Source organism: Ranitomeya variabilis, chromosome 6 (genome assembly GCF_051348905.1).
Source record: "Ranitomeya variabilis isolate aRanVar5 chromosome 6, aRanVar5.hap1, whole genome shotgun sequence".
NCBI lineage: Eukaryota > Metazoa > Chordata > Amphibia > Anura > Dendrobatidae > Ranitomeya > Ranitomeya variabilis.
Window position 1 is genome coordinate 131,839,036 of NC_135237.1, and position 27,142 is coordinate 131,866,177.

At 44.6% G+C, this 27,142-nt stretch overlaps 1 protein-coding gene across 1 annotated transcript in view; it reads right to left on the minus strand.

The window, feature by feature from the left end:
- Positions 1-27,142, minus strand: part of CAPN7 (calpain 7) — an 82,946-nt gene that overhangs the window by 16,281 nt on the left and 39,523 nt on the right. The window contains exons 8-15 of the mRNA XM_077269009.1: positions 25,476-25,561; positions 23,022-23,115; positions 22,462-22,608; positions 17,001-17,107; positions 15,486-15,606; positions 13,494-13,638; positions 12,209-12,308; positions 7,859-7,994 (exon numbers count right to left, since the gene is read on the minus strand). Of these exons, the coding sequence (XP_077125124.1) occupies positions 7,859-7,994; positions 12,209-12,308; positions 13,494-13,638; positions 15,486-15,606; positions 17,001-17,107; positions 22,462-22,608; positions 23,022-23,115; positions 25,476-25,561 (936 nt within the window). The remainder of the gene's footprint in view (positions 1-7,858; positions 7,995-12,208; positions 12,309-13,493; positions 13,639-15,485; positions 15,607-17,000; positions 17,108-22,461; positions 22,609-23,021; positions 23,116-25,475; positions 25,562-27,142) is intronic.

The window sequence follows — 27,142 nt, forward strand, 5'->3', positions numbered from 1 at the left end:
GGAGTTTCAGAGAAAATATTATCAATCGTTCTAAAGCCGGAAACAAGACTAGTCTAGTGTAGCCCACCAGTTGGCTATTCCCTGCACCGCTCTTGGTAATTGACAGGTCTCTCGTTATGGGAGAGACCATTCAATAAATCACCAAGAGCGGTGTGGGAAGAAGTTGGCTGTGATGCAGAGCTAAGCTAGTTATGTCTTTGGCTCTGGTTCCAGGCAAGATTTTTTAACTATATCTTCTCTTTAACATCAAAGCTTTTGACAGAAAAATATATCTGGCTGTAATTGTGCAGCCAGACTCGGATTTATGCAGTCCGTGGTTTGGGCAGCATTAATCAAAGTGGGCCCCAAATGATTCCAGTAATGTAGAATAACAAAGACAACTAGTACTTGCCCTACGTCATTTCAACCCCAGCTTCCCATCCCTGCTTCGATTTCTTTTCTTTGGTACAGTGGTGCTAGCCTAATGGGGGTTCATATCACCCCTGCAGACAATCACTTAGCTCACCGACTTGTGCAATCTAAATAGTCAAAGCCGCTGACCTCGGGGAATGGCTGCAGCGGTGATGTGAGCTGTCGATGTGACATCACCAATGCAGCCAAAACACACAGACGGGAGGAGGGCGAATACCATCTATCTTTGTTGTTCTACATTACTGGAATTGTTTGAGGTCCACCTTTCTAATAGAGGAAAACTCCTTTCAGGAAGACATGGTCCATAATTGTAAACCTGTGGATCAGTAAATAAAGAAACAGGCAAAGGTTTTAGATCTAGTCAATCTCTATTAGTCGTATACTACATATAATTTGGGACGTGTGCATTAGATCCAAATCTAGATCAACAAATGAACTGTTAAAAAAAACAACAAAAAAAAACCCCCGCTAAATTACTGGAATGAGCCAATCTCTCTGCATTATAGTCTGGCATCTCACAAAGTACAAGGTAAGAGGTAATTAGTGACCTGGTAAATTACAGATTGCTCAGGCGTATGTAAGGACAGTGCGTTTTGCCCTGGTTAAATATTGACATGCTCGTTGTCACATAGGTGCGCCTATCGTCCATTAATACCCATGTCACTGACATTCTTCTGACTTTATTGGGATCTTTATCTATGCAGGGGATCAGGAAGAATTTGTAACGAGTGATTATGTAATTATTCAGACATGTCTTAAACAAGAATGTAATTTGTACGTAAACGTGAATATAATCATTAATAATCAGTATAACATTGCTGGATCTGTGCTCTGCAGGTTTCTACATGCTTCGCAACATACTCTGCAATAAATCAATGACGACATTCCACTAGGGAACACACATTCACATACTCCTCTGACCTGGGGGGATTCTGGTACTTGTAGTTATCTTATTCTATCCTTACTGCAATGAGGCTGCCACTTTATGTACTGCCTTCATGGTGAGCTTGTGCCAACCCATGGCAGCCAATGTGAACCAGCAGAGCTGCAGTCTAAAGAGGACTTGCCACCTCTGTTGTCCGGTATATTGCCTTCTGTAGCATTTTATTCTCATAGCTCTGCAGTGGGCCATTATTGTATTATTTCTCCTGGAAATACTGACCTAAGTTAACGAGTGGTGAACACTTTTTTCTTCCTTAAAATGATATTTCCCCATACAATCAGACACTGTCAGCATGTATTAGACAGCCACAGTGTGCAAGAACATTCCTTCCCCCCCATTACTCATGTTTAGCTGTCAATTTATCAATACAATTCCAGGAGGAACATAAAAATAAAAATCAGAATTAGTATTTTATTGGAAATACTAGTATTTAAAAAAAAAAAAAACAGACATGGCAACGCAACAGAGCTAACAGGTCCAAGGGGAGAACAAAACAGCCTGGTGGGACTGGATTTGGGAGAACATTAGATGCCAACAGATGTAGTCAAGTCAATTGACTGCTCATAGCTGTGAACTACAGAGAAAAAGAAACAGTGGCCTGATAAAGGTGATATATGGATTTCACAGGGAAGAATTCCCTGTTCAAAACACAGAAGTGAGAGCTACACTAGAAGACCACGTTCACACGCCAAGATAGGGCTCTTCATGGGACAACCCTAGAAGACCATGTTCACACGTTCAGTATTTGGTCAGTATCTGCAAGCCAAAACCAGGAGTATAATAGAAACACGTCACCACTTCTGTATTTATCACCCACTCCTGGTTTTGGCTTACACATACGGACCAAAGAGGGATTTTTGGTTCTTACCGTAAAATCTCTTTCTTGGAGCCTTCATTGGGGGACACAGGTAACCATGGGGGGGTGTATGCTGTTGTCACTAGGAGGCTGACACTATGCAAATAAAAGAAGTAACTCCTCCCCGGCAGTATACACCCTCCGACAGGCACCAGGCAACTCAGTTGGTGCAAAAGCAGTAGTAGGAACAGATAATATAAAACTCAACCTATGTACCAACCCACAACAACGGCACGTTAGCCAACACGGTACAACTTCAAGGGAGGGTGCTGTGTCCCCCAATGAAGGCTCCAAGAAAGAGATTTTACGGTAAGAACCAAAAATCCCTCTTTCTTTCTCGCTTCATTGGGGGACACAGGTAACCATGGGACGTCCCAAAGCAGTCCCTAGGGCGGGTATTCTGCAGAAAAAGAGGAGTCAGGTTGGCCGGTGAGAAACCGCCGCCTGCAGTATCCTCCTACCCAGGCTCGCGTCCGCGGAAGCCTGAGTATGCACCCCGTAGAATTTGACAAAGGTGTGCATGGAAGACCACGTAGCGGCCTTGCAAACCTGCGAGGCCGAAGCTTGGTGACGAACTGCCCAGGAAGCTCCCACTGCCCAGGTAGAGTGAGCCTTCACCCCCGAAGGAGGCTGTTTGTCTTGGACGCGGTATGCCTCCAAAACCGCCGAACGGATCCAACGAGCAATCGTGGACTTGGAGGCAGGAAGACCCTTTCGACGCCCATCCGAGACGACGAACAGAGGATCGGCCTGACGAAAAGAGGCAGTTCTGGCGATGTAAATCCGGATAGCCCTGACCACATCCAGCTTGTGAAGGGATTTCTCCAATGGATGAACCGGGGAAGGGCAAAAGGACGGGAGGACAATGTCCTCGTTGATATGAAAAAATGAGACAACTTTCGGTAAGAAGGAAGGAACCGGACGAAGAACCGCCTTGTCTTGATGCAGAACCAGAAAGGGAGAATGGCAGGATAAAGCCGCCAGCTCTGAAACCCTTCTAATGGAGGTGATGGCGATCAAAAAGGCTACCTTCCAGGATAGAAGCGAGAAGGAAATATTCTGAAGCGGCTCAAAGGGCGGCCGCTGCAGGGCATCTAAGACGAGGTTGAGATCCCAAGGCTCAACAGGAGACCGGTAAGGGGGAGCTATATGAGCGACCCCCTGGATGAAGGTCCTCACCTGAGGCAGGGAAGCCAGGTCTCTTTGAAAAAGAATTGATAGAGCGGAGATCTGACCCTTCAAGGTGCTAAGGGAAAGACCCGAATCTAGGCCCGTTTGAAGAAAGCTGAGAAGGGAAGGAAGGGAAAAGGTCATAGGAAACAGATTGTTACCCTGACACCACCGGAAAAAGGCCTTCCAACATCTGTGGTAGACACGCGATGAGGCCGGTTTTCCTCGCTCTTATCATAGTCTGGATGACGCTATGAGAAAAACCCGCGTTCTTCAGGACCGCGGCCTCAACGGCCATACCGTTAAATTCAGCGACCGAGAATTCGGGTGGGAGAGAGGCCCCTGTGGAAGAAGGTCCGGAAGATCCGAAAGTCTCCACGGAACATCCGATAACATGTTTATCAGCTCTGCGTACCAGGCTCTGCGAGGCCAATCTGGAGCTACCAAGAGTACGGGGACCCCTTCCGACTTGATCTTCTTTACGACCCTTGGGATCAGAGGGAGAGGCGGGAACAGATAGGGCATCCGGAACTGGGCCCAAGAGATCACGAGAGCGTCGCATCCGACGGCCATCGGGTTCCGAGACCTGGCGACGTACTGGGGAACTTTGTGGTTTGCCCGGGAGGCCATCAGGTCGACGTCCGGAACGCCCCACCGCTGGCAAATCTGGCTGAAGATTGCTGGAAGAAGAGACCACTCGCCCGCCACGATGCCCTGGCGACTTAGAAAGTCGGCCTCCCAATTGTCCACTCCTGGGATGTGGACGGCTGACAGAGAGGGAACATGACCCTCCGCCCAGCGGAAAATTTTTGCTACTTCCGCCATGACTTGACTGCTGCGAGTCCCCCCTTGGTGATTTATGTATGCCACGGCTGTGGCGTTGTCCGACTGAATGCGGACCGGCTTTCCCGAAAGGAGAGACTCCCAGCGGATGAGGGCTAGGAAGATGGCTCTGATTTCCAAGAGGTTGATCGAGAGGCACGCCTCTTGAGCAGTCCAGCGGCCCTGGGCTGTGAGGTGGAGAAAGACCGCTCCCCAACCTTGGAGACTGGCGTCGGTGGTAGTCACCTGCCAGTGGGGGGGTAAAAATGACCTCCCGCGCAGAATGGAGGTGGACAGCGTCCACCAAGAGAGAGACTGTCTCGCCCTGAGGGACAGAGGACTCGGACCCTTTAGCGATCTGACACCCCGACGAAGAGAAAGAAACTTCTCCTTGGGAAGGAAGACCTGAGCCCGAAAGGTATCGAATTCCATGCCTAGGAACTCCAGCCGTTGGGTTGGAATCAAGGAAGATTTCTGGTAGTTGATCAACCAGCCTAGGCGAACTAAGGTGTCCAGAGTAAGATGGAGGCTCTGGCTGCAATCCCCCTGGGATGAGCTCTTGATCAATAGGTCGTCGAGGTATGGGATTACCAGAATCCCTTTTGAACGCAGGATGGCCATGACAGCTGCCATGACCTTCGTAAAGACCCTGGGAGCAGATGCCAGCCCGAAGGGGAGGGCAGTGAACTGGTAATGATGCTCCCTGATCGCGAATCGGAGGAACCTCTGATGCTGCACGCAAATAGGAATGTGAAGGTACGCATCCCGAATGTCCACTGAGCACAGAAACTCTCCCGGCTCCATGGACGCGATCACCGAGCGCAGAGATTCCATTTTGAAGTGTTGAATCTGAAGGTGGCGGTTCAATCGTTTGAGATCCAGAATCGGACGGAGAGAGCCGTCCTTTTTTGGAACCACGAACAGGTTTGAATAAAACCCAGAAAACCGCTGACGAAAAGGCACCGGCACTACGACTCCTGAGGCGAGGAGCGAATCGACGGCTTGGAGAAGCCCTGGGAGATGAAAGGGCTTTTTGGGAGGACGAGAGAGCATGAAACGTCTTCCTGGGGGCGAAGAAAACTATATTTTGTAGCCTGACGTGACGATCTCCCTGACCCAGGCGTCGTCGACTACTGAAAGCCAAACCTCTGAGAATAGAAGAAGGCGGCCTCCCACCCTGGAAGGAGTTCCAGGTGGGGGCGACCCGTCATTTATTAGAAAACCTGCGGCCCCGAGATCCCGATGGTTTTGCGGGGTGGCTCTTGGCTCTCCAGCGTGGCGGAGGCCTGAAAGAAGGTTTTCTTCGGTCCCCTTGTGAGGAGGAACGGTCCTGGACGGGGTTTCCTGAAGAGGCAAAAGACCGAAAGGACTGGGGACCCCTCCTGTTGAAGGGACGTTTCGGCTTGGACTGGGGTAAGGAGGTACTCTTACCGCCAGTAGCGTCTGAGATCATTTGATCTAGCTGCGAGCCGAAGAGTCTGGAGCCCTGGAAGGGCAGACCCGTGAGCGATTTCTTAGATGCGGGGTCAGCGTTCCACGCCTTTAACCAAAGAATCCGGCGAATGGCGACAATGTTGCCATTAGCCCTGGTAGAACAGGCCGCTGCATCAAGGGAGGCATTCATCAGGTATTTTCCTGCCAGTGAAATCTGATCCGCTAATTCAGACAGTTCTTCAGCAGGAGCAGAGGCCGAAATGCCCCTGCGCAGGGTCTTGGCCCAGGCTGAAACAGCCTTGGCTACCCATGACGAGGCGAAACTAGGGCAAAGGGAGGCTCCGGAGGCCTCAAATGCTGATTTTGCTAGCGCCTCGATTTGTCTGTCCGAGGGGTCCTTAAGGGAAGCCGCGTCCGGAATAGACAGAACTGTCTGTGAGGATAGCCTGGACACAGGCGGGTCGACCTTAGGAGACTCGGACCACTTGGAGACCAGGTCGGAGTGAAAAGGGTATAACACATCAAGCAGTTTCCTGCCTGGGAAACGCTTGCCAGGGTTTTCCCAGTGAGTGGCGGTAGTGTTGTCAAACTCCTTGTGATTAGGGAAAACCCTAGAGGGACGTTTAATCCGTTTAAAAGCAACGGAGACGTCCTGAGAGCTTGCCTCATCCTCCTTAAGATCAAGCGTCTGAATGATAGCTGAGATAAGGCTATCAACCATGTCTTGTGTTCCGGAAGTCTGATCTGCATCCGAGTCAGATTCCGACTGAGAGGTGACATCAGACCCGAGGTCCGCCTGTGAGGAAGGGGAACGGGCAGATAGGGGAATCCCGATGTGGTCCGGTGAACTGGAGAAGGATCTAGATAAAGTCCGTTTTCTGTCTCTTTTGTCCGGTCTGCCTCTGTGAGAGTCTAGGACAGGTGCGGGCGAATCGCCGTGAGAGGCGTTCGTGGCACTGGTGGCATTAGAGAGAAGCGGGATGCGTTCAAGTGCCTGGACCAGGGACTGAGAAACCTTAGTCAGGTCGGACACAGATTGAGACATAGCAACAGCCCACTCCGGGGGAGGGGGGGTGCACTCATCCCGGGACCCTGAAGCTTCCAGGGGAGCTGACATGGTGGGAGGAACGCAGGACGGGCAGAAAGGAGAAGGCTGACCTGAAACCCACTTTTTCTTACAGTGAGCGCAGGCGTAATGGATGGCCGTAGGGGCAAAGGCCGGGGTGGGGTCGGACATAGGTGGATATTACCTTGTCCCCAGAGAATACTGCCAGGTGGAGTAGGAGGTAGCGCTGAGCCTGGTGAAAGACAGCGGTAACCGCAGGTGCCTGTGTTCCCCCGAGAAATCCTGTGTCCTACGCGATGTGCAGACGCTGACCCGCTGACAGGAAGCAGGAGAAAAGAGCGCGGAGAAAGTGCGACGCTGTGGGCGTGCACAGGATCGAAGGGGGGAAAGAAAGGAACGCCCCCTGTAAAACTGAAAGTAATCCGGCCGCTATACCGTCGACCGCCACAAGAGGGCGCTCATGCGGCAAGAAAGGGAAAAGCCGGGAGACGCTGCACATCCCGGCCGCAGTAATTCCGGCCACCACCAGAGGGCGCTCAAGCGCTAAGAAAGGGAAAAATAAACTGTGAGGCAGAGAGAAAGGGGGAGAGGGTCACTGGATGTGACCGCCGTCTTCCTCTCAGCCCGCTCCGAGGAGAGGGATGAGGAGGGGAAACGGGCAGGACTGGTCACCGAAGAAAGGGTCACCCTGAACACCCGAATGGGTGACAGGGGACAAAGTCCTGCCCAGCGGGTCCGAGAGGGTGCGATGTGGGTGATACCACACTGCTCTCTCGGTCGCTCAAAGTGGGGAAAACAGGGTGAGAAAACTGCACCCTGTTACCCTGAAGAAAGCATCTGAAAAAGAAAGGGGAAATGATTAAAAACAAACAACAAATCCCTGTAAAAGAAATGCGGATCTGGTGTTAGATCCAGGTCCGCCTCCTACAGACACTAAGCAAAAACTGAGTTGCCTGGTGCCTGTCGGAGGGTGTATACTGCCGGGGAGGAGTTACTTCTTTTATTTGCATAGTGTCAGCCTCCTAGTGACAACAGCATACACCCCATGGTTACCTGTGTCCCCCAATGAAGCGAGAAAGAAATATATGGCCTTTGAGTCATAAACAGATGACATTAGGAGTCACACTCAAAAACACATCTGATCATCAATACTGACCTTATCTGTGATGTGTCTGCTGAGCAAAATCCACACCGCGGCGCCTCCCTTCGGACACTGAACATCCAGTCTGTACTGAGGATTGTTTGCCAGGCTGTACGCGTCTTTCACAGGTCCTTGTTTTGCATCCCATGTACTGTAACACAGAATTTTCGAATTCTGAAATGGTTTCTTATTTATGAAGGTTCATTGCAATAGTCATAATTTGTACCTAAAACTACATATGAATTTTACAAATGTATTAGTAAAAAAAAAAAAAAAAAAGGACATTAATTAACACTGAAAAAAGCATGTGGATAGTGGTGAGCAGCAAGAAAATCATGGCTGGGATAGACTCATTTTCTATTTTAAACTCTTAAAAACAAATACAAAAGGCCAGTTCCCATTTTCTAACTCAACTGGCAGTATGAGGCTCTGTTATCCAAAACAGATTGTATTATGTATTATTTTTTACCATTTTTGGGGGTACATATAAATTATCTTGTCATTTCTGGAGGGTTTTTTTTTTGTTTTGTTTATATTTTTTCATTGGTGACGATCCACACCAAATAGCCTGTTCAATTACTTACCCAGGTAGTTATGGTCATGTAGATAACTAGTATTTTTAGGGTTTTTTTTTGTGTTACGCATTTGTAATACAATGAATTTTATATGAAGAAAAAATGCAGTAGGAACATTTTATTCCTTCATTTTTTTAAATCTGCAGATGTTTTCCAGACATCTGGAGAACATTTTTTTTCCCTTTATTGATTTTTTTTTTTTTCCTGTAACGGAGACATTAATTGGCTGACCAGTTACAGGGGAGGCAGCAGAGTACAGTGACAGTAGCAATGCTATGTCGGCAAACACTTTGTGATCATATGATTGCCAGGTCCTATAGAAGCATCAGCACTCCGATATTTCTGTCCACTACATAACATTCATGGCAGCGGTGGATTGGCCTTTACAGAAGCTTTAAATTGCGCCGTTATTTTACTATGTCCAACGTACGGGGAGAGGGAGAGTCCGCTCTCCAACAAGACGCTAGTGGTGGTGACAATCTATACATGGCACGGAGCCGCCCAGGTCCGGGAGTAGCAATCAGCAGGGAAAGAAAGGAAATCCTCCAGCGATGACACAAATTGCAGATTTAAATCTTCACATTTATTTCTGCATTATAAAAATGGTGGTGCGTCCATCACGAGAACAAACCTACGTGTTTCTGCGGCAAAGTCTTAATTATGGTTCAAGTATTGCTGAAAATACTATCACTAAATAGTGTATGCTGAAAATCACATGTCCGATTAACAGCCAATGGGCGTAAAGTGCACACTGTGCCGCACCTGATGACAAACGCATAATACCAACAAGCATTAGAAACACACCAGATTAAAATACTGAAGAATGAGATCCTGTCTAACGCTCAAGACTAAAGGGTTAATCTAGTATGCTTATAATAGGTGTCGGTATTATGTGTTTGTCATCAGGTGCGGCACAATGTGCGCTTTACTCCCACACCATACACATATTTAATGAAAATAAATATGATGGGAGTGCTTCTTTAGGTAGGAAGTCATTCTGCTTCTTTACTAAGGTTTTCCCACTACAGTGATAATGGATGGTCCTCAATATCAGGATAGTGGGGGTCCGACACCCCGCCGATCAGCCGTTTTTTAGTTCCAGCACTTGTAAACAACAGACAGAGCAGAGCGCCACAGCTCCAAGTGCTGTTTAGTGGCCGCTGCCAGGTACTGCACGTCAGCTCCTACCCGCGGGCGTCCAGTAAACAATATGACGGATATGTGGTGTTCACCTGTGGCTGGCTGTAAACAGCGAACAAAGTGGGAGGTCACAAGAGCTGATTGGTACGAATCCGGCACCACCATCGGTCTGATACCATAGGACGTTGTAGTGGAAAACCCCTCTAACCCGGGAGGAGAATAGTGAATGCCCCATTACACCATATGGACCTAATGGAGGAAATATGGGGACTACTTGGCACCATAAATTTGGCTGTGCCCTGCACAGAAAGTGCTCTCCCAATCTTTATTTTCCTTCTCTATCTCTTCGGTATATTCACGTCAGAAAGCATTGCAGTATTATAAAGCCAGTGACAGCGCTAATCAGATCAGTCAGACTCATGTGTCACATCTGATGAGCCGCACTGCTCATCTCCGCTGTCCTCACCACTGACGGATGATAAATCTGCAGGAGTCTGTGCTGGGGGTAATCAGGATATTTATCAACTCCTCAGAGAGGTTTGACCGGAGCAGGAAAGGTCTTGCTCACCATAAACTCATGCCCACAGCTTTGATGACCTTTTATTATAATTGTTAGAGCAACAACAATCCCTGAGAAGGTTAATTGTAGTCACTCCTGAGCTGCGTGAAAATCGGTCCGCAGTGTCCTCTGGGCATGATGTTATGTGCGGTGTCCCCAGGTAGGGCGGCGATCTCTCCCAAACCTACAGCAGCAAACAGGGGGAAGATTAAACCCGATGTGACAGGACTGCCTAAACCCGCACTGACTGCACCTGGACTTTTTTCTGTTTTTGCCTCTGCTCTTTTCAGCAGCCATGATTTTCATCGACATGGCTGTGCTATGCTTTGCTTATACAGGACAAATTCTATTATTTTTTAAAACGCTGCTTTGGAGTACATATAAATTACGATGTATATTGATAAAAAAGTTTGCGACAGAAATATAGAAAAACGTTTTGGTTTAGTTATTTTGTTTGTTTATATTTTTTAACTGTTCACACTTTACACCAAATTACCTGTTGAATAAATTCTCCTTTATGGTCATGTGGATACGTAACAGCTGTAGCTTTTATTATATGTGACAATGTATTTTACATATAAAAACAAAACATATTTTTTTTTTGTATTTTTTATAGTTGAAACTTTTTATTTCTTCTTTTTATCTGCAGCCTGCCGGGCCAGGACCCGGGGGGCACGGCAGCTCTGCCGGGCCAGGACCCAGGGGGGGAACAGCAGCTCTGCCGGGCCACGTTCCGGGGGGCACCAGCACTGCCAGGCCAGGACCCGGGGGGGGGCACAGCAGCTCTGCCGGGCCAGGACCCGGGGAGGGGGGGGGGGGGGGGGGGAACCAGCTCTGCAAGGCCCCGGGGATGGGGATAGAGGGGGCGGGGGGAGGCAGCTCTGCCGTGCTGACAAACCAAGACCTGGTGATCATGTGATTGCTTTGCCGATGCTTCTGCTCACTGCATAGTGCTCACTGAGCACTACCCATCCTGCAAAAGTGAAGTCAGAAGCTGTAATAAACTGCTTTTGTCTTCTCTCCAGGGTCTCTGACTCTGTCTGACAGCTGGAGACCTGAACTTCTTTGGCTAGATTGCAGGAGCATTGACCCCCAGTCAGAAATTTACATTTGTGCACATTTAAAGCCCAGGATAAACCATCGTAAATTTACGGTGCTTGGTAATCGTCAGGTTAAAGGGGCATTATATTAATACTCTTTGTGCAAATTATACAGCTCTCCAATATTATTCATATGTCAATGACAGTATTAATTCCTCTGATAGTCATCAATCAATAAGTGCCATTAATTGTTTACTTCCACTGGATATATATCTATAGGCGTCATGCGATAGTAGTGATGAGCGAAAGTGCTAAGATAAGGTGTTATCTGACCATGCTCGGGTGCTAACCGAGTGACTTTGGCATGCTCGAAAAACATGTTTGAGTCCACACGGCGGCATGTCTGCCCGTTTCTTAAGCAATCCCTGCATGTGCTGAGGCTGTTTAACAGCCGCGAGACATGCAGGCACAGGGACTTGTACATATTTTTCGAGCACACCGAAGTCACTCATTTAGCACCTGAGCATGTTTGGACAACACCTTATCTAATCATGTTCGCTCATCACAAGTGCTCAGCTCTTTACAAGACACAATTCTTTTAAATGTAGGATTCCACACAGTATGACAGCAAGCAGAGATCTTTTATTTCTTAAAACCGTGATCCTCCTTTAGTTGCATGCAGGTTTTTGATCTGTAATAACTAAAACACATATTATGTGGAAAAAAAAGTCATGATATAACCAAGGTAATGTATGCTAGCATATTTATACCAATTATAACATATGTATTAAAAAACACGAAAATATGAGTAGGTGAAAGGAGCACAATGAAACCCAATAGCAGTGACAACAGGACGTGCAGCCATGCGCTTCACCTTTCAGAATTTACCAAGAGGGGAATTCTAAGATGAAGATGGAGCTGCACTTCCGGTTATCACTTTTGCAAAAATGTCCAAAGCTATATAGGCTTCTGCTTTCATTTTCCAATTAGTTTCTTTATTTCTGACCTTACACGGTATAAATCTTTCTTGGCTGCGGGTTATCTGACCTACCTGTGAATACAAGTTGATTCTTTGAAAAGACTTGGATTCCAGCTCAAATAAATGACATCATAATACTGACACAGGTCATCCCATGTGATCCAGAAAATACCTACAGGCAGAATTACATTCATTAGACATCAGTTAGCGCCTCGACAGCTTTTTTTCCCCCCCAAACCACTATCTTTCTCTACAAAGGAACTGGAGGAGTTCTTTTGGAAGCTCAACTAGTTTCAATTCATCAGGATCTTATATCGATGGTTATATGGGGACCTCTGCTGGCCATGCTCTGTAAATGTCTTAGAGAATCTCATTGGTGGCAAATCTACCTTCCTTACACTAGTTATGTCGCAGATTAGCAAGCTAAAAATTCAAGGAGGCGTTCAAAATACTCAAACAGAGATTAATTCCTTTAAATAGGACCTGTCACGTGCTCAAAAAAATTTGCATTAATTACCTTGTAAAATCTCCAGATTCTCCTGCTCTTTTCTGTTTTGCGTTGCATGACATAATTGAGGAGATATCCAAGTCTCTGCTTGTAGTTTAACTGGGCGTTTCTTCAGAGTCTTCCCTGGAGCTTGCACTGTCCTCCCTCCTTCCCAGACACTGCCAATCACAGCTCAGCAGCTGATCTAGTAGACTTCCACATCACCAGCTGTGATTGGCAGCATCTGGGAGGGAGGGGTAAAGGAACACGCCCCCAGAGAAGACTCTGAAGAAATTCTCAATTGGTCTGCAAGCAGAGATTCACATAGTGTGCTCCAGAAGAACAAAGGTAACAAAGGAAATCTTTGCAAAAAAATGATGCAGTGCAATACAGAAAAGAGTCAAAATGAGAGGAGATAGGAATTTTTACAAGTTATTCAACTCTATTTTGAGCAAGTGACAGGTTTTTAAAACCAGAAAAACTACAAAATAATAATGAAATGGTTTGTCACGAGTATGACCGCTCATCCACAAAGCCTCAGCAGCATGTCTACTCTTCCAAGCAGCTCCCAGAGTGGACCCCCAAAATGTTCAAAATGGTAAAATTCTTTTAAAGCTATTGTAAATAACCCCATACAGCACATTGATTGACAATTCATTAGTCAGAACACAGCTTCCCTATAGAGTACCTACTTTACCTGTGTCCCTCACACTATCCCTAGAGCAGAACCCCCCAACTTCCTCAGTAGTCACCCCAGCTTCCTGTCACGCACCCCCCAGTAGTCACATCAGGACTCCCATTTGCCAATATCCCAGTAGTCCCAGTAGCAGCCACCTTGACCTTAGTTGTCACAGTAGAATGAGAAATTACCATTGTCAATTTTTTGAGCAGTCCGTGGGTCAAAGTTTAGGTATTTCTGTAACTCCGGGGTCCAGCTTCTCTCATCTTTCTCACAAAATCGACCTTTCCACCGTAAATGACTCCATGGATTCTTCAGCTGGAGAAACCGCAATGACTTGAAAATAATAATAAAAAAAGCGAAGAAAAGATACATGTAACAACAGCTAAGAATGAAAAACAGCTGTGACTGTTGTGAGGACTGTGAATAGACCCCAAAGATACTTTTACGGTTAGGGCCACACCTAGTCTTGTAGACATTTTGTTTTCAGCAGAGCAATACAAAACCTGATTAATTTCCAATCTTGAAGGAGAAAAAAAAAAGTAACTACTATATATTACTCAAATCTAAAAGTGACTTGGAGTAATTTTGATAAAAATTACTGCATGAAATAAAATTCAGAGTTTCCCCATGAGTAAACCTCTACTTCTCTGATTGTTTAACCCTTTCCTGCCACGTCAAAGATGCTATCTAAGCCAATAACACCTAGGAGGGATTGCAACCGAATAAGTCAAAGTCCGACCCTTTAACGAGTCTTTCAAAGTGATACATTCTCTAAATGGGATATAGTCAGCAGTGGGGACCTCAGGGATCTGTGCTAGGACCGATCTTATTAACCTCTTTATAAATCACCTTATGGATGGGTTTGAAAGTGTCAGTCTTTGCAGACGACACCAAACTATGTAGGATATTAAAATCTGACCTTGACATTACAATATTGCAAAACGATCTGGATGGGCAAACACATGGCAAATGAGGTTTAATATAGATAAATGTAGTCCCATTGCTGTGTATACATTAAATGTGAGTATACTTGGGACTACAGAGCAGGAGGAGGACTTGGGTATTCTGGTTACAAGTAAGCTGAGCAGCAGTACTCAATGTCAAGCAGCAGCAGCAAAAGCAAACTAGATGTTAAGATTGTATTAAAAAAAAACAAAAAAAAAAAACGATAAAATCCCGCGATCCCAACGTTTTGTTACCCCTCTATACATCACTGGTGAGGCCACATCTAGAATATATGATGCAGTTTTGGGCTCCACATTTTAAAAAGGATATTCAGAAGTTAGAGTCAGTTCAATGGCGACAACTAGATTATTACAAGAGAAGGAAGACTGCTCATATGATGAAAGGTTGGAGAAGTTGGGCTTGTTTAGCTCAGAAAAAAGACGTCTCAGAAGGGATCTCATTTACATGTATAAATATATGTGTAGTCAGGAGGACTGGCACATGACTTATTCCTTCCAAAGATCATACTGAGGACCAGGGAGCACTCATTATGGGTGGAAGAAAGGCGATATCGGCAGCTAAACAGGAAAGGGTCCTTTACAGTTAGAGCAGTCTGAATGTGGAATGCCGACCACAAGAGGTAGTACTGGCAGACACTATAAGAGCTTTAAAAAGGGCTGGATGATTTCCTCAGTACACATAACATTGTGGGTTGTAGTTAATTTAGTGACAAAAATGTATAATTGGTGGAGAAAGGTTCAACTTGATGGTCCTAGGTCTTTTTTCAAACTATGCAGCTATGTAACATGACAGGGGACAAGCCAGACATACTACCTGGACTCATTAAGGATAACAAGTACTTCCCTCATCTCGGCTAAAGGGCGTCACAATCAGCCAGTCAGACCCTGGTCGACACTGATAAGAAGCAAATACCCCAAAACAGGCTGTCTGTAAATTAATTTCTGGTCAGTGTTTATCACTGTCATGTTGTAAAGCTCTCATTTAAAGAACGGGCACTGACTCGAATGGTAACTACCTCTCTTAGGTGGTATTGGGTAAATAAATGTCTGACAGGTCAAAATAATCTAATTTGCATTCTTTGATAGAGATTTTTTTCTATATTTTCCAACTTTAAATACATAGATTTCTGCTGCACAAGGCTACTCATAAGGTTCGCTCATTAACTGCACAGAGGCAGCAGTGTCCACTGACACAAATAATGAAACGCATCATACCTTGTATTCTCTGATGTCCAGGACGGCGTATGCATGTGTAGGTACCAAGCCCCATTTCTCACCCTCCTCTTCAGTCATCACGCCTGTAGCAGTGGTAATGAGTACATCACCTTTGTGAAATCTAAAAGAAGCAAACAATAACTTATTATGTAAGAAATTATATCAACAAGTTATCTGGTAAAATGTTTCCGGCAGTGTCTGTGCGGGGTGGGGGTTGCTAAGCTGCTGATTGAGTTCAGGCACCAAGCGCTGTCAATCAAAATTTGTTAACCTTCTGAGCATTCAATCAGGAAAGGCGTAATGGTACACTGACATCTGAGCCACGCCATTTGCCCCCTTATTTGTATACAGCTTTTATCTGAGATGAATCTGTGCTGCACTTTACGTACATGATCAGTAGTGACCAGTGCTGTGGAGATGAATCTGCGCTGCACTTTATGTACATGCTCAGTAGTGAGCAGTGCTGTGGAGATCAATCTGTGCTGCGCTTTATGTACATGCTCAGTAGTGACCAGTGCTGTGGAGATGAATCTATGCTGCACTTTACGTACATGATCAGTAGTGACCAGTGCTGTGGAGATGAATCTGTGCTGCACTTTACGTACATGCTCAGTAGTGACCAGTGCTGTGGAGATGAATCTGTGCTGCACTTTATGTACATGCTCAGTAGTGACCAGTGCTGTGGAGATGAATCTGTGCTGCAATTTATGTACATGCTCAGTAGTGACCAGTGCTGTGGAGATGAATCTGTGCTGCACTTTATGTACATGCTCAGTAGTGAGGCAGTGCTGTGGAGATGAATCTGTGCTGCAATTTATGTACATGCTCAGTAGTGACCAGTGCTGTGGAGATGAATCTGTGCTGCACTTTATGTACATGCTCAGTAGTGAGGCAGTGCTGTGGAGATGAATCTGTGCTGCACTTTATGTACATGCTCAGTAGTGATCAGTGCTGTGGAGATGAATCTGTGCTGCACTTTATGTACATGCTCAGTAGTGAGGCAGTGCTGTGGAGATGAATCTGCGCTGCACTTTATGTACATGCTCCGTAGTGAGGCAGTGCTGTGGAGATGAATCTTTGCTGCATTTGATGTACATGCTCAGTAGTGATCAGTGCTGTGGAGATGAATCTGTGCTGCACTTTATGTACATGCTCAGTAGTGACCAGTGCTGTGGAGATGAATCTGTGCTGCATTTGATGTACATGCTCAGTAGTGAGGCAGTGATGTGGAGTCGGGAGTCAGTGAAATTGGGGAGTCCGAGTAGGTGGTTTGGTTTAACCTCTCCACAGCCCTGGACGGAAAACATGTATGTATAACAGTAATTGGATCACATCTTTCACCATGTACACACTGCAATTAACATCCTAATGGTTCACATACTTTATCCGAATCATTTTACAATATACACTGATCAGTAAGTGTACAATAAAAAAAATTTAAATATTAGCATTGATCATTTATCTACAAGCCATTAGTATGAGGTACGTAGACTATTAGACAAACAGACACTATACCTTTGGTACAACATTCTAAACGTATTTTCTTTGTCAAAGGCCTGATTGTCAGAGTGCATAGCAATCCTCTCTGGGATCCATCCAGTCAGTGCATGCAGGTCAATATTCTGAAAGGCAAGAATGGCACACATCTTAATTTGCTTTGTAACAAGACTTATTAGATCACCTAATACCTAATGAAGTGTTTTGTAAAGGGGAAAAAAAAATCTTAAAAATGCAGCAATCATTAGGACAATGTATAGCAATTTTTAATGTTTTTCTTACAAAAAAAATGTTTTAACCCCTTAAGCCCAGAGGGTGGTTTGCACGTTAATGACAAGGCCAATTTTTACAATTCTGACCACTGTCCCTTTATGAGATTATAACTCTGGAACGCTTCAACGGATCCCGGTGATTCTGACACTGTTTTCTTGAGACATATTGTACTTCATGATAGTGGTAAAATTTCTTTGATATTACCTGCGTTTATTTGTGAAAAAAACAGAAATTTGGCTAAAATTTCGCAATTTTCCAACTTTGAATTTTTATGCCCTTAATCACAGAGATATGTCACACAAAATACTTAATAAGTTACATTTCCCACATGTCTACTTTACATCAGCACAATTTTGGAACCAAATTTTTTTTTGTTGGGGCGTTATAAGGGTTAAAAGTTGACCAGCAATTTCTCATTTTTACAACACCATTTTTTTTTTTAGGGACCACATCTCATTTGAAGTCATTTTGAGGGGTCTATATGATAGAAAATACCCAAGTGTGACACCATTCTAAAAAATGCACCCCTCAAGGTGCTCAAAACCACATTCAAGAGGTTTATTAACCCTTCAGGTGTTTCACAGGAATTTTTGGAATGTGTAAAAAAAAAAAATGAACATTTAATTTTTTTTCACTAAAAATTTACTTCAGCTCCAATTTGTTTTATTTTACCAAGGGTAACAGGAGAAAATGGACCCCAAACGTTGTTGTACAATTTGTCCTGAGTACCCGAAAACCCCATATGTGGGGGTAAACCACTGTTTGGGCGCATAGCAGAGCTCGGAAGGGAAGGAGCGCCATTTGACTTTTCAATGCAAAATTGGCTGGAATTGACATGGGACGCCATGATGCCTTTGGAGAGCCACTAATGTGCCTAAACTTTGAAACCCCCCCACAAGTGACACCATTTTGGAATGTAGACCCCCTAAGGAACTTATCTAGATGTGTGGTGAGCACTTTGACCCACCAAGTGCTTCACAGAAGCTTATAATGTAGAGCCGAAAAAATAAATATTTTTTCACAAAAATGAACTTTTCGCCCCCAATTTTTTATTTTCCCAAGGGTACCAGAAGAAATTGTACCCCAAAAGTTGTGCAATTTGTCCGGAGTATGCTGATACCCCATATGTGGGGGTAAACCACTGTTTGGGTGCATGGCAGAGCATAGAAGGGAAGGAGCGCCGTTTGACTTTTCAATGCAAAATTGGCTGGAATTGAGATGGGACGCCATGTTGCGTTGGGGAGTCCCTGATGTGCCTAAACATTGAAACCCCCCACAAGTGACACCATTTTGGAAACTAGACCCCCCCAAGGAACTTATCTAGATGTGTTGTGAGAACTTTGAACCCCAAGTGTTTCACTACAGTTAATAACGCAGAGCCGTGAAAATAAAAAATCATTTTTTTTCCACAAAAATGTTTTTTTTTAGCCCCCAAATATATATTTTCAAAAGGGTAACAAGAGAAATTGGACCACAGAAGTTGTTGTCCAATTTGTCCTGAGTACACTGATACCCCATATGTTGGGGTAAACCCCTGTTTGAGTGCACGGGAGAGCTCGGAAGGGAAGGAGCACTGTTTTACTTTTTCAACGCAGAATTGGCTGGAATTGAGATCGGACGCCATGTCGCGTTTGGAGATGTGCTTAAACAGTGGAAACCCTCAATTCTAACTAAAACCCTAACCCAAACACACCCCTAATCCCAGCCACGCCCCTAACCCCAACCACACCCCTAACTCCAACACACCCCTAACCCTAATCCCAACCATAACCCTAACCACACCCCTAAGCCTGACACACCCCTAACCCTAATCCCAACCGTAAATGTAATCCAAACCCTAACCCTAGCCCCCAACCCTAGCCCTAACCCCCAACCCTAACCCCAACCCCAGCCCCAACCCTAACCCCAACCTCAACCCTAATGGTGAAATGGAAATAAATACATTTTTTAATTTTTTTTATTTTTCCCTAACTAAGGGGGTGATGAAGGGGGGTGTGATTTACTTTAATAGTGTTTTTTTTTTTTTAGCGGATTTTTATGATTGGCAGCTGTCACACACTAAAAGACGCTTTTTATTGCAAAAAATATTTTATTGCATTACCACATTTTGAGAGCTATAATTTTTCCATATTTTGGTCCACAGAGTCATGTGAGGTCTTGTTTTTTGCAGGACGAGTTGACATTTTATTCGTAACATTTTCGGGCACGTGACATTTTTTGATTGCTTTTTATTCCAATTTTCATGAATTTCTTTTTTTTTTGGGGGGGGGCGCGTTTATACCGTTCCGCGTTTGGTAAAATGGATAAAAGCAGTTTTATTCTTCGGGTCAGTACGATTACAGCGATACCTCATTTACATTTTTTTTTATGTTTTGGCGCTTTTATACGATAAAAACTATTTTATAGAAAAAAGAATTATTTTTGCATCGCTTTATTCTGAGGACTATAACTTTTTTATTTTTTCACTGATGATGCTGTATAGCAGCTCATTTTTTGCGGGACAAGATGACGTTTTCAGCGGTACCATGGTTATTTATATCTGTCTTTGATTGCGTGCTATTCCACTTTTTGTTCGGTGGTATGATAGTAAAGGGTTGTTTTTTGCCTTGTTTTTTTTACGGTGTTCACTGAAGGGGTTAACTAGTGGGACAGTTTTATAGGTCTGGTCGTTACGGACACGGCGATACTAAATATGTGTACTTTTATTGTTTTTTTTTAAATTTAGATAAAGGAATGTATTTATGGGAACAATATATTTTTTTTTCTTTAATGAGGAATTTTTAATTTATTTTTTTTTACTTTATATAACATTGCCCGGGGAGGCATCTTGTTATAGGGTCAGATCGCTGATCTGACACTTTGCAGAGCACTGTGTCAGATCAGCGATCTGACATGCAGGGCTGCAGGCTTACCAGCGCTTGCTCTGGGCAGGCGCTGGTAAGCCACCTCCCTGCAGGACCCGGATGCAGCCCCGCGGCCATTTTGGATCTGGGGCCTGCAGGGAGGAGACGCTCGGTACAAGGTGAGCACATTGCCTTGTACCGAGGGTCTCAGGGAAGCCCGCAGGGAGCCCCCTCCCTGCGCGATGCTTCCCTATGCCCCCGGAACGCTGCGATCGTTTGATCACAGTGTGCCGGGGGTCAATGTGCCAGGGGCGGTCTGTGACCGCTCCTGGCACATAGTGCCGGATGTCAGCTGCGATAGTCAGCTGACACCCGGCCGCGCTCCCCCCATGAGCGCAGCTGATCGCGCTGGACGTACTATCCCGTCACTGGGAATTAAGTCCCAGGTCACCTTGACAGGTTTGTACGTCCAATGGGATTAAGGGGTTAAAGAATATTAAGAAACGCCCAATCTATCAAGATATAAAGTAAATTAATCCGATTGGTAAATGGCGCAACGAGAAAAAATATCAAAACACCTGAATGCCGCAACACTGCAATAAAATGCAATAACAAGCAATCAAAAGATCCTATTTATCCCAAAATGTTATCAATAAAAACATCAGCACGGCGCGAAAAAATAAGCCTTCACCTAGCCCCAGATCCCGAAAAATGGTGATGCCATCTATGGTTCTCGGAAAATGGTGATTTTTTTTTTTACCACTTAACAAAGACCCTATATATCTGGAGAATCATATTGGCAAGTCCATTTTAGCATTTAGTGAAAATAGTAAATAAAAAATCCAAAAAACTATTGTGGAATTGAAATTTTTTTTTTTACAATTTCACAGCACTTTTTTCCCCCCGTATATGGTAAAATCAATGGTTTAATTCAAAGGTACATCCTGCAAAACACGAGCCATCATACTGCCATAAAAACAGATAAATAATAAAGGTATAGCTCTGGGAAGAAGGGGAACAAAAAAAGAAAAAGCAAAAATGGAAAATCGCAAGGTGGTGAATGGGTTAAAGCAAAAAACACCTCTGTCCCACATAGGTACAAACACCTCTATAAAATATATTATATTACAGCTATACACAAGACTGAAGTGGTATCTACTATATAATTGTCTAAGGGTACTTCCGTCTGTCTGTCCTTCTGTCTGTCTGTCGCGGTTATTCGTTCGCTGATTGGTCTCGCCAGCTGCCTGTCATGGCTGCCGCGACCAATCAGCGACGCGCACAGTCCGGAAAAAAATGGCCGCTCCTTACTCCCCGCACTCACTGCCCGGCGCCCACATACACCCCTCCGGTCACTGCTCACACAGGGTTAATGCCGGCGGTAACGGACTGCGTTATGCCGCGGGTAACGCACTCCGTTACCGCCGCTATTAACCCTGTGTGTCCCCAACTTTGTACTATTGACGCTGCCTATGCGGCATCAATAGTACAAAATGTAATGTGAAAAATAATAAATAAAAAAAAACAAACCTGCTATACTCACCCTCTGTAGTCCGCTGAGCCGCTCGAGCAGCCCGCCATCTTCCAATGCAGGTTGCGGTGGCAAAGATGGTATGGCAGAAGGACCTGCCATGACGTCACGGTCATGTGACCGCGACGTCATCACAAGGCCTGCGCGGAAAGGACCTGACGCTCAGACCAACCCTGGGACCGGAAGCTGCCGTGGACTACAAGGGGCCCTCGGAAAGGTGAGTATATGTTTATTTTTTAACCTGTGACAAACGTGGCTGGGCAATATACTACGTGACTGGCCAATATACTACGTGGCTCTGTGCTGTATACTACGTCACTGGGCAATATACTACGTAACTGGGCAATATACTACGTCGTTGGGCAATATACTATGTAATTGGGCAATATACTACGGCGCTGAGCAATATACTACGTCGCTGGGCAATATACTACGTCGCTGGGCAATATACTACGTGACTTGCCAATATACTACGTGACTGGGCAATATACTACGTGGCTGGGCAATATACTACGTGGCTGGGCAATATACTACGTGGCTGGGCAATATACTACGTGGCTGGGCAATATACTACGTGGCTGGGCAATATACTACGTGGCTGGGCAATATACTACGTGGCTGGACAATATACTACGTGGCTGGGCAATATACTACGTGGACATGCATATTCTAGAATACCCTATGTGTTAGAATCGGGCCACCATCTAGTAGATCTATAAAATACCAGAATCTACTCATGTATTACTTGTAGACACAGACGTCATATCTTCGGATTGGGGCAGCCATCAGATTTAGGAGCCACAGAAAAGATAAAAAAGCACATTTATCTTACCGAATTAGATCCGGGGAAGTCATAACCTCCCATTACTTTCATGTAGGCTTTTTCTATTAGAGACACCCATAACTCATTCTTGTTGTTAGAATACGAGCACAACAACTCTCCATTATGATCCACAGGCAGAAAATCGTCTATGATCACCTGTGAGAATAAATTAGAAATGGCGCTGCAATAAAGATAATGAAGCGATGTGACAAAACATAAAGCAGTATTATAATCCGAGACATTTATAACTTATGATCGATTCCACTTCCCCAACTCCAACCTTTAGTGAAGAGCCAATCTTTGCTCTCTCTGCTGTATTTGAGAATCGCTTATGTACATGGTCCCCCCAAGTTTTCTTATTGAAGTGAATTCTGTTGAAATATGGGGGTCCCGTAGACGGTCCCCCAGTGCCCCAGGCACTCGTCCCTGCTCCCACTATATGCCACATAACAGCAGTCAGCAGGCACACACAAGCATGTCCAGGACCTGATGGCTGTGCGCCTCTGATCTAGAGTAGCAGAATTATTTACTACAGAGAGAAGTAGGGAGTAACAGGAAAAATGAAATACCTTTCTGGGTACGCCATTAATGTGCAGCTTCACCATGTACTTCCCACAAGGATTGTATTCTGGTTCTCCTTTTTTGTTTTGTGGGTAGATGATACTAAATAGGATATAAACCTGGTATATTATCAAGCAATTTATATGAACAGAAATAAAATTATTCAGCATGTCTGCTGCTGTGATCCTTCCAAAAGCAAAACCTGAAATATGTCCCTGGCTGAAGAGGTAATTTCTCCATTAAGTCGATCACCCAACCTTCACTCAATTCAATGAAGCTTTATTGGCAGGACCAAATAAATATTAGTTTTGCCAAAGCACATGTACAGTATGGAGTAGGGACTGTGGGGATAATGGGTGGGGACTGTAGGAACGATGGATGGGGTGCAGGGTGGGGGCTATAGTCCATGGCATATCATGGCTGTCTTTCTCGCAGTCTATGGCATGCTCACATACCGCGCTGCTATCTCCACCGCACTCTCGCCTTCCCTCAGCAGAATATATGTTTTCTCTTCCTCCTTCATGGAGCTGAAATACGGGAAGAGATCGGAGAGTCTCCTGAAGTGAGTGTCCCTCACTGCTGAGTATTTGGTGCAGTGTAGCAGGAAGTGGGTCCCATCCTCCAGGGTCTCCAGGTCACAGTGCATGCGCAGCCTGTCCTCCCTGGGCTTGTAGTCCTGTCTGTGCCGGCCGACCTCGATGGCCAGATTGTGGGTACTGAGTCTATACCGGCTCAGGATCTGGGGGTCTCTGGGGTCCGAGAGTTTCTCCAGATATGGAGCCAGTCTGTAGTCTCTCTGTAGACTCTGGTACACGGTCACTTTCTGTGAGCTGCTGATCTCGTTCCTCCAGACACTGACGCACCTCTCCTGCCCCTCGTCTACCATCTTCCTGATTGTGGCTTTTGTCAGGTTGTTTTGGTTAACGGTTCGGTCAGGTTGGGTTTAGGTGAGCTGTTCTAGGGGTCCTGGTTTATTGGGACCACCTACGTGTAGCATGGCTTTATGGTGATGGGAGCTTGGGTTGCTACTCTGTAGGTGAGCCTGGAAGGACACTCCATGATAGCGCTTTTGGTGCACAATATCCTGGCAGTATGAGGTTGTCTGTACAGCAGCCATGGTCCACGCTGCATCTGCGGTGTCTGACTGCTGTCAGCTTCCCATGTACACGTCCAAGGTATCCATAGGGCCCCAGCCACCCAAAGGAGACCAAAAGTGTGTACAAGAGCCGGGCTAATACACCCTCATGTTTGCGGTGCAGCCTGCAGTGCTATACCAACAATAGTACCCAATAAAAATAAGAATGGTATACTATGTAACATGGAAGCCTACAGGCGTCCGATGCTGCTGCATGTTTATACACGGACATCTGTCAGGAGTAATTGGCAGGAAATCCTCCCATTAAGCTAGGAGAATACGGCAGATGATCAACAATTCAAAGACTATTTCAGTTCCGTTTTTGCAGGTTAACACTAGACTGTGGGGGCGCATTATCCTGCAATATCAAGATGTCTTGGGAAAGAAAATCGCTGAATTTACAATCTTCTCCTGAAATGGATACTTTTTTTTAATAACAATCTTAAACAATAACCTTTTCTGATAACACTTGTGAAAGTTAATATGCGTCCATAGCATCAGGAGGTTTTTTATATTTATGGGCAATTATTTATCAGTACCTCCCCACAGGCATATATGGTATTGTGTGTGTAATATATTTATTTATTTTACACCCACAACAAATTTTTAAGACTATAGGACACACCCCAGATTTAGAGAGCAGAACATGAGAAAAAATATTATTTCCAGCTAATTAAAATATGCCAGTAAGTGTAAAGAAATGCAAGGGACATTATCACTAATTTTAATGTAGTAGGGTAGAATATGGAGGTAAATAATCTATTGCTAGTTCTTCTCTGCAGCGTTGGGTAGTATACATGACTTTTTACAGAGGGCACATTATGTGCACTATCTGCAGTGCAGTCATACTAAACAGCACTGCTGCATGCAGTCACCTCTCCTACATACACACAGCTTTGCTTCATAAAAACAACCACAGCTCAGCTACATCAACACAGTTTAGCTACATAATCAAAACACACAGCACTGCTACACACTGTGTATACCGCCACGTTTCCTTCCACGCTGGTGACTGATCAGATGACCTGAAAGGTTCTTCAGCATTTAGGCAGCTTTAGAGATGTACAGGCTCAGACTGATCAGTGCAGGGCAGGAGGAGACAGCAGTTCTCTCAGAGACTGGGAAGGACACTGGTGTCAGCGTTCTCCTCCATCACAGATACATGCCTCCGCATTATAAGGCACAGACACTTTTAAGCAAAATTTTGTCATGCAAAAAGGTGCATCTTATAGTTAAAAAATACAGCATGTATCAAAATGATCTCTATCAATCTTTAGGACATCCCCGTTTAAGACCAGAATTAAATGAATGTCTCAGCAGGACATACCTTGTAATCAATTTCTTATTATAGCGTCTTTCGTAGGCAGCGCTGATGGCGAGGGAGGCCACAAAGGAGCAATCTGACACAATTGTCTGGAGACAAAGGACACACAATGGTTACACTACTCTCTCACCAATGGTCCCACAACAAGTCTCATGCAACCTTTCCTTAACCTGTTAAAGACTGGAGTGTTCTAGTGCTAAATGACCAGACAGCGTTTGGGGATTTCTTTTGTTCATGATGTACAACAGTCTCAACTAGGATTTATTGGGCTCCAAAATAATTTTTGCAGTGCTTTTTTCATTACACCGACAGCTATTTTTTTTTGTAAAGAATGAATGGGTGACTATGGCAAAGGTGGGGTTTGTTTTTAATGAAAGTATTCTGGATCCGGTCAACAGTTTTAGAGCCATTAATGTAGCGATAGTAAGCACTCGCAGGCCAGAATAAAACCTTGTTTTCACAAAAACTGTACAGTAAGGTACGCTTACACACTTGAAATCTCTACTAGCAAGTGCTTTCTGCAATTTTCCAGGGCCAGATTCCTATTAACATAATTTATCCCACATGGAGTAATTATAGATCTCTGGGAGCCATTCTCGCCATAGAAGCCCCAATTAGGAGAAGAAAAGCCCTTTGTAGCGACATTAGTCACTAGCAAAGCTGACCTGGGCATATATACACCCAGTAGGTTAGCCATCCTGAGGGCATCCAGCCAGAATATGGCACCTGCTGATATGGCATTAGACGCTATGTATGCCGCAGAAAAGACAGACAGAGATGGCTTTTGTCTTGTGCTGTACATTCAGAAAGAAAAAGGGATTAAATTCCACCGCCAAGTGCTGCACATTTATGACGCCTAATCTTATACAGGTTTATAAATACCAAAATACGGAAAAAAGAAACTAAAAAGCGCAGAGTTAATCTATCAAATACCAAAAAAAATAGGTGATCAGTAGTTTAATAACTTGATTTCAGGTTATTTAAAGAGAACCTTTCACCTCATTTTTCACGTTGAACTTGACACACGATGAGTGGAATAAAACATTGTTTTTTTTTAGATTTTGCTTCTCCGTTGCGGAGATATTAGCAATCAAAATATTTGAAACATAAGGAATTATCTATAGGTAAGTCCAAGTGGTTGTGAAAGATTGGTTAGCATCATACAAGGGGAAGAAATGCACGCTGCAGTGAAAACAATCAGGCGGAGTTCTTTTTTTTGTTATACTGAAGTCAGCTTATGATTGGTTGACCTCATGCTGGAGGAAGATACACAGTGAAAGCTATCTGATAACTTTTTTGAAGTCCAAGCAGGTGTTAACACATTAAGTGCCAAATAGTTTGATTTATCTCCACAAAGGAGAGATGAAATTAAACAAAAAAAAAAAATGGTTTAGTCTGCTTTCCAACCACTATCATGTTGTGTGTCTAGTTCACAATGAAAAATTTGGTGAAAGGTCCTCTTTAAAACCAAAGAACCTATATGTATTATATATCAGGTCAGGGTGAAATGAGTTATAATAAATGTGGATGACTGGACTTTATTCATGATTACCAGAACTGAACAAATGTCTCAAGCTTGTCTAACAAAACTTGGGAGTCTCTTGTTATTCCCTTAAGGATGCAGCTTTTTTTGTCCCCCCGGCTCCCTTTTTTATATTTTATATATTCTT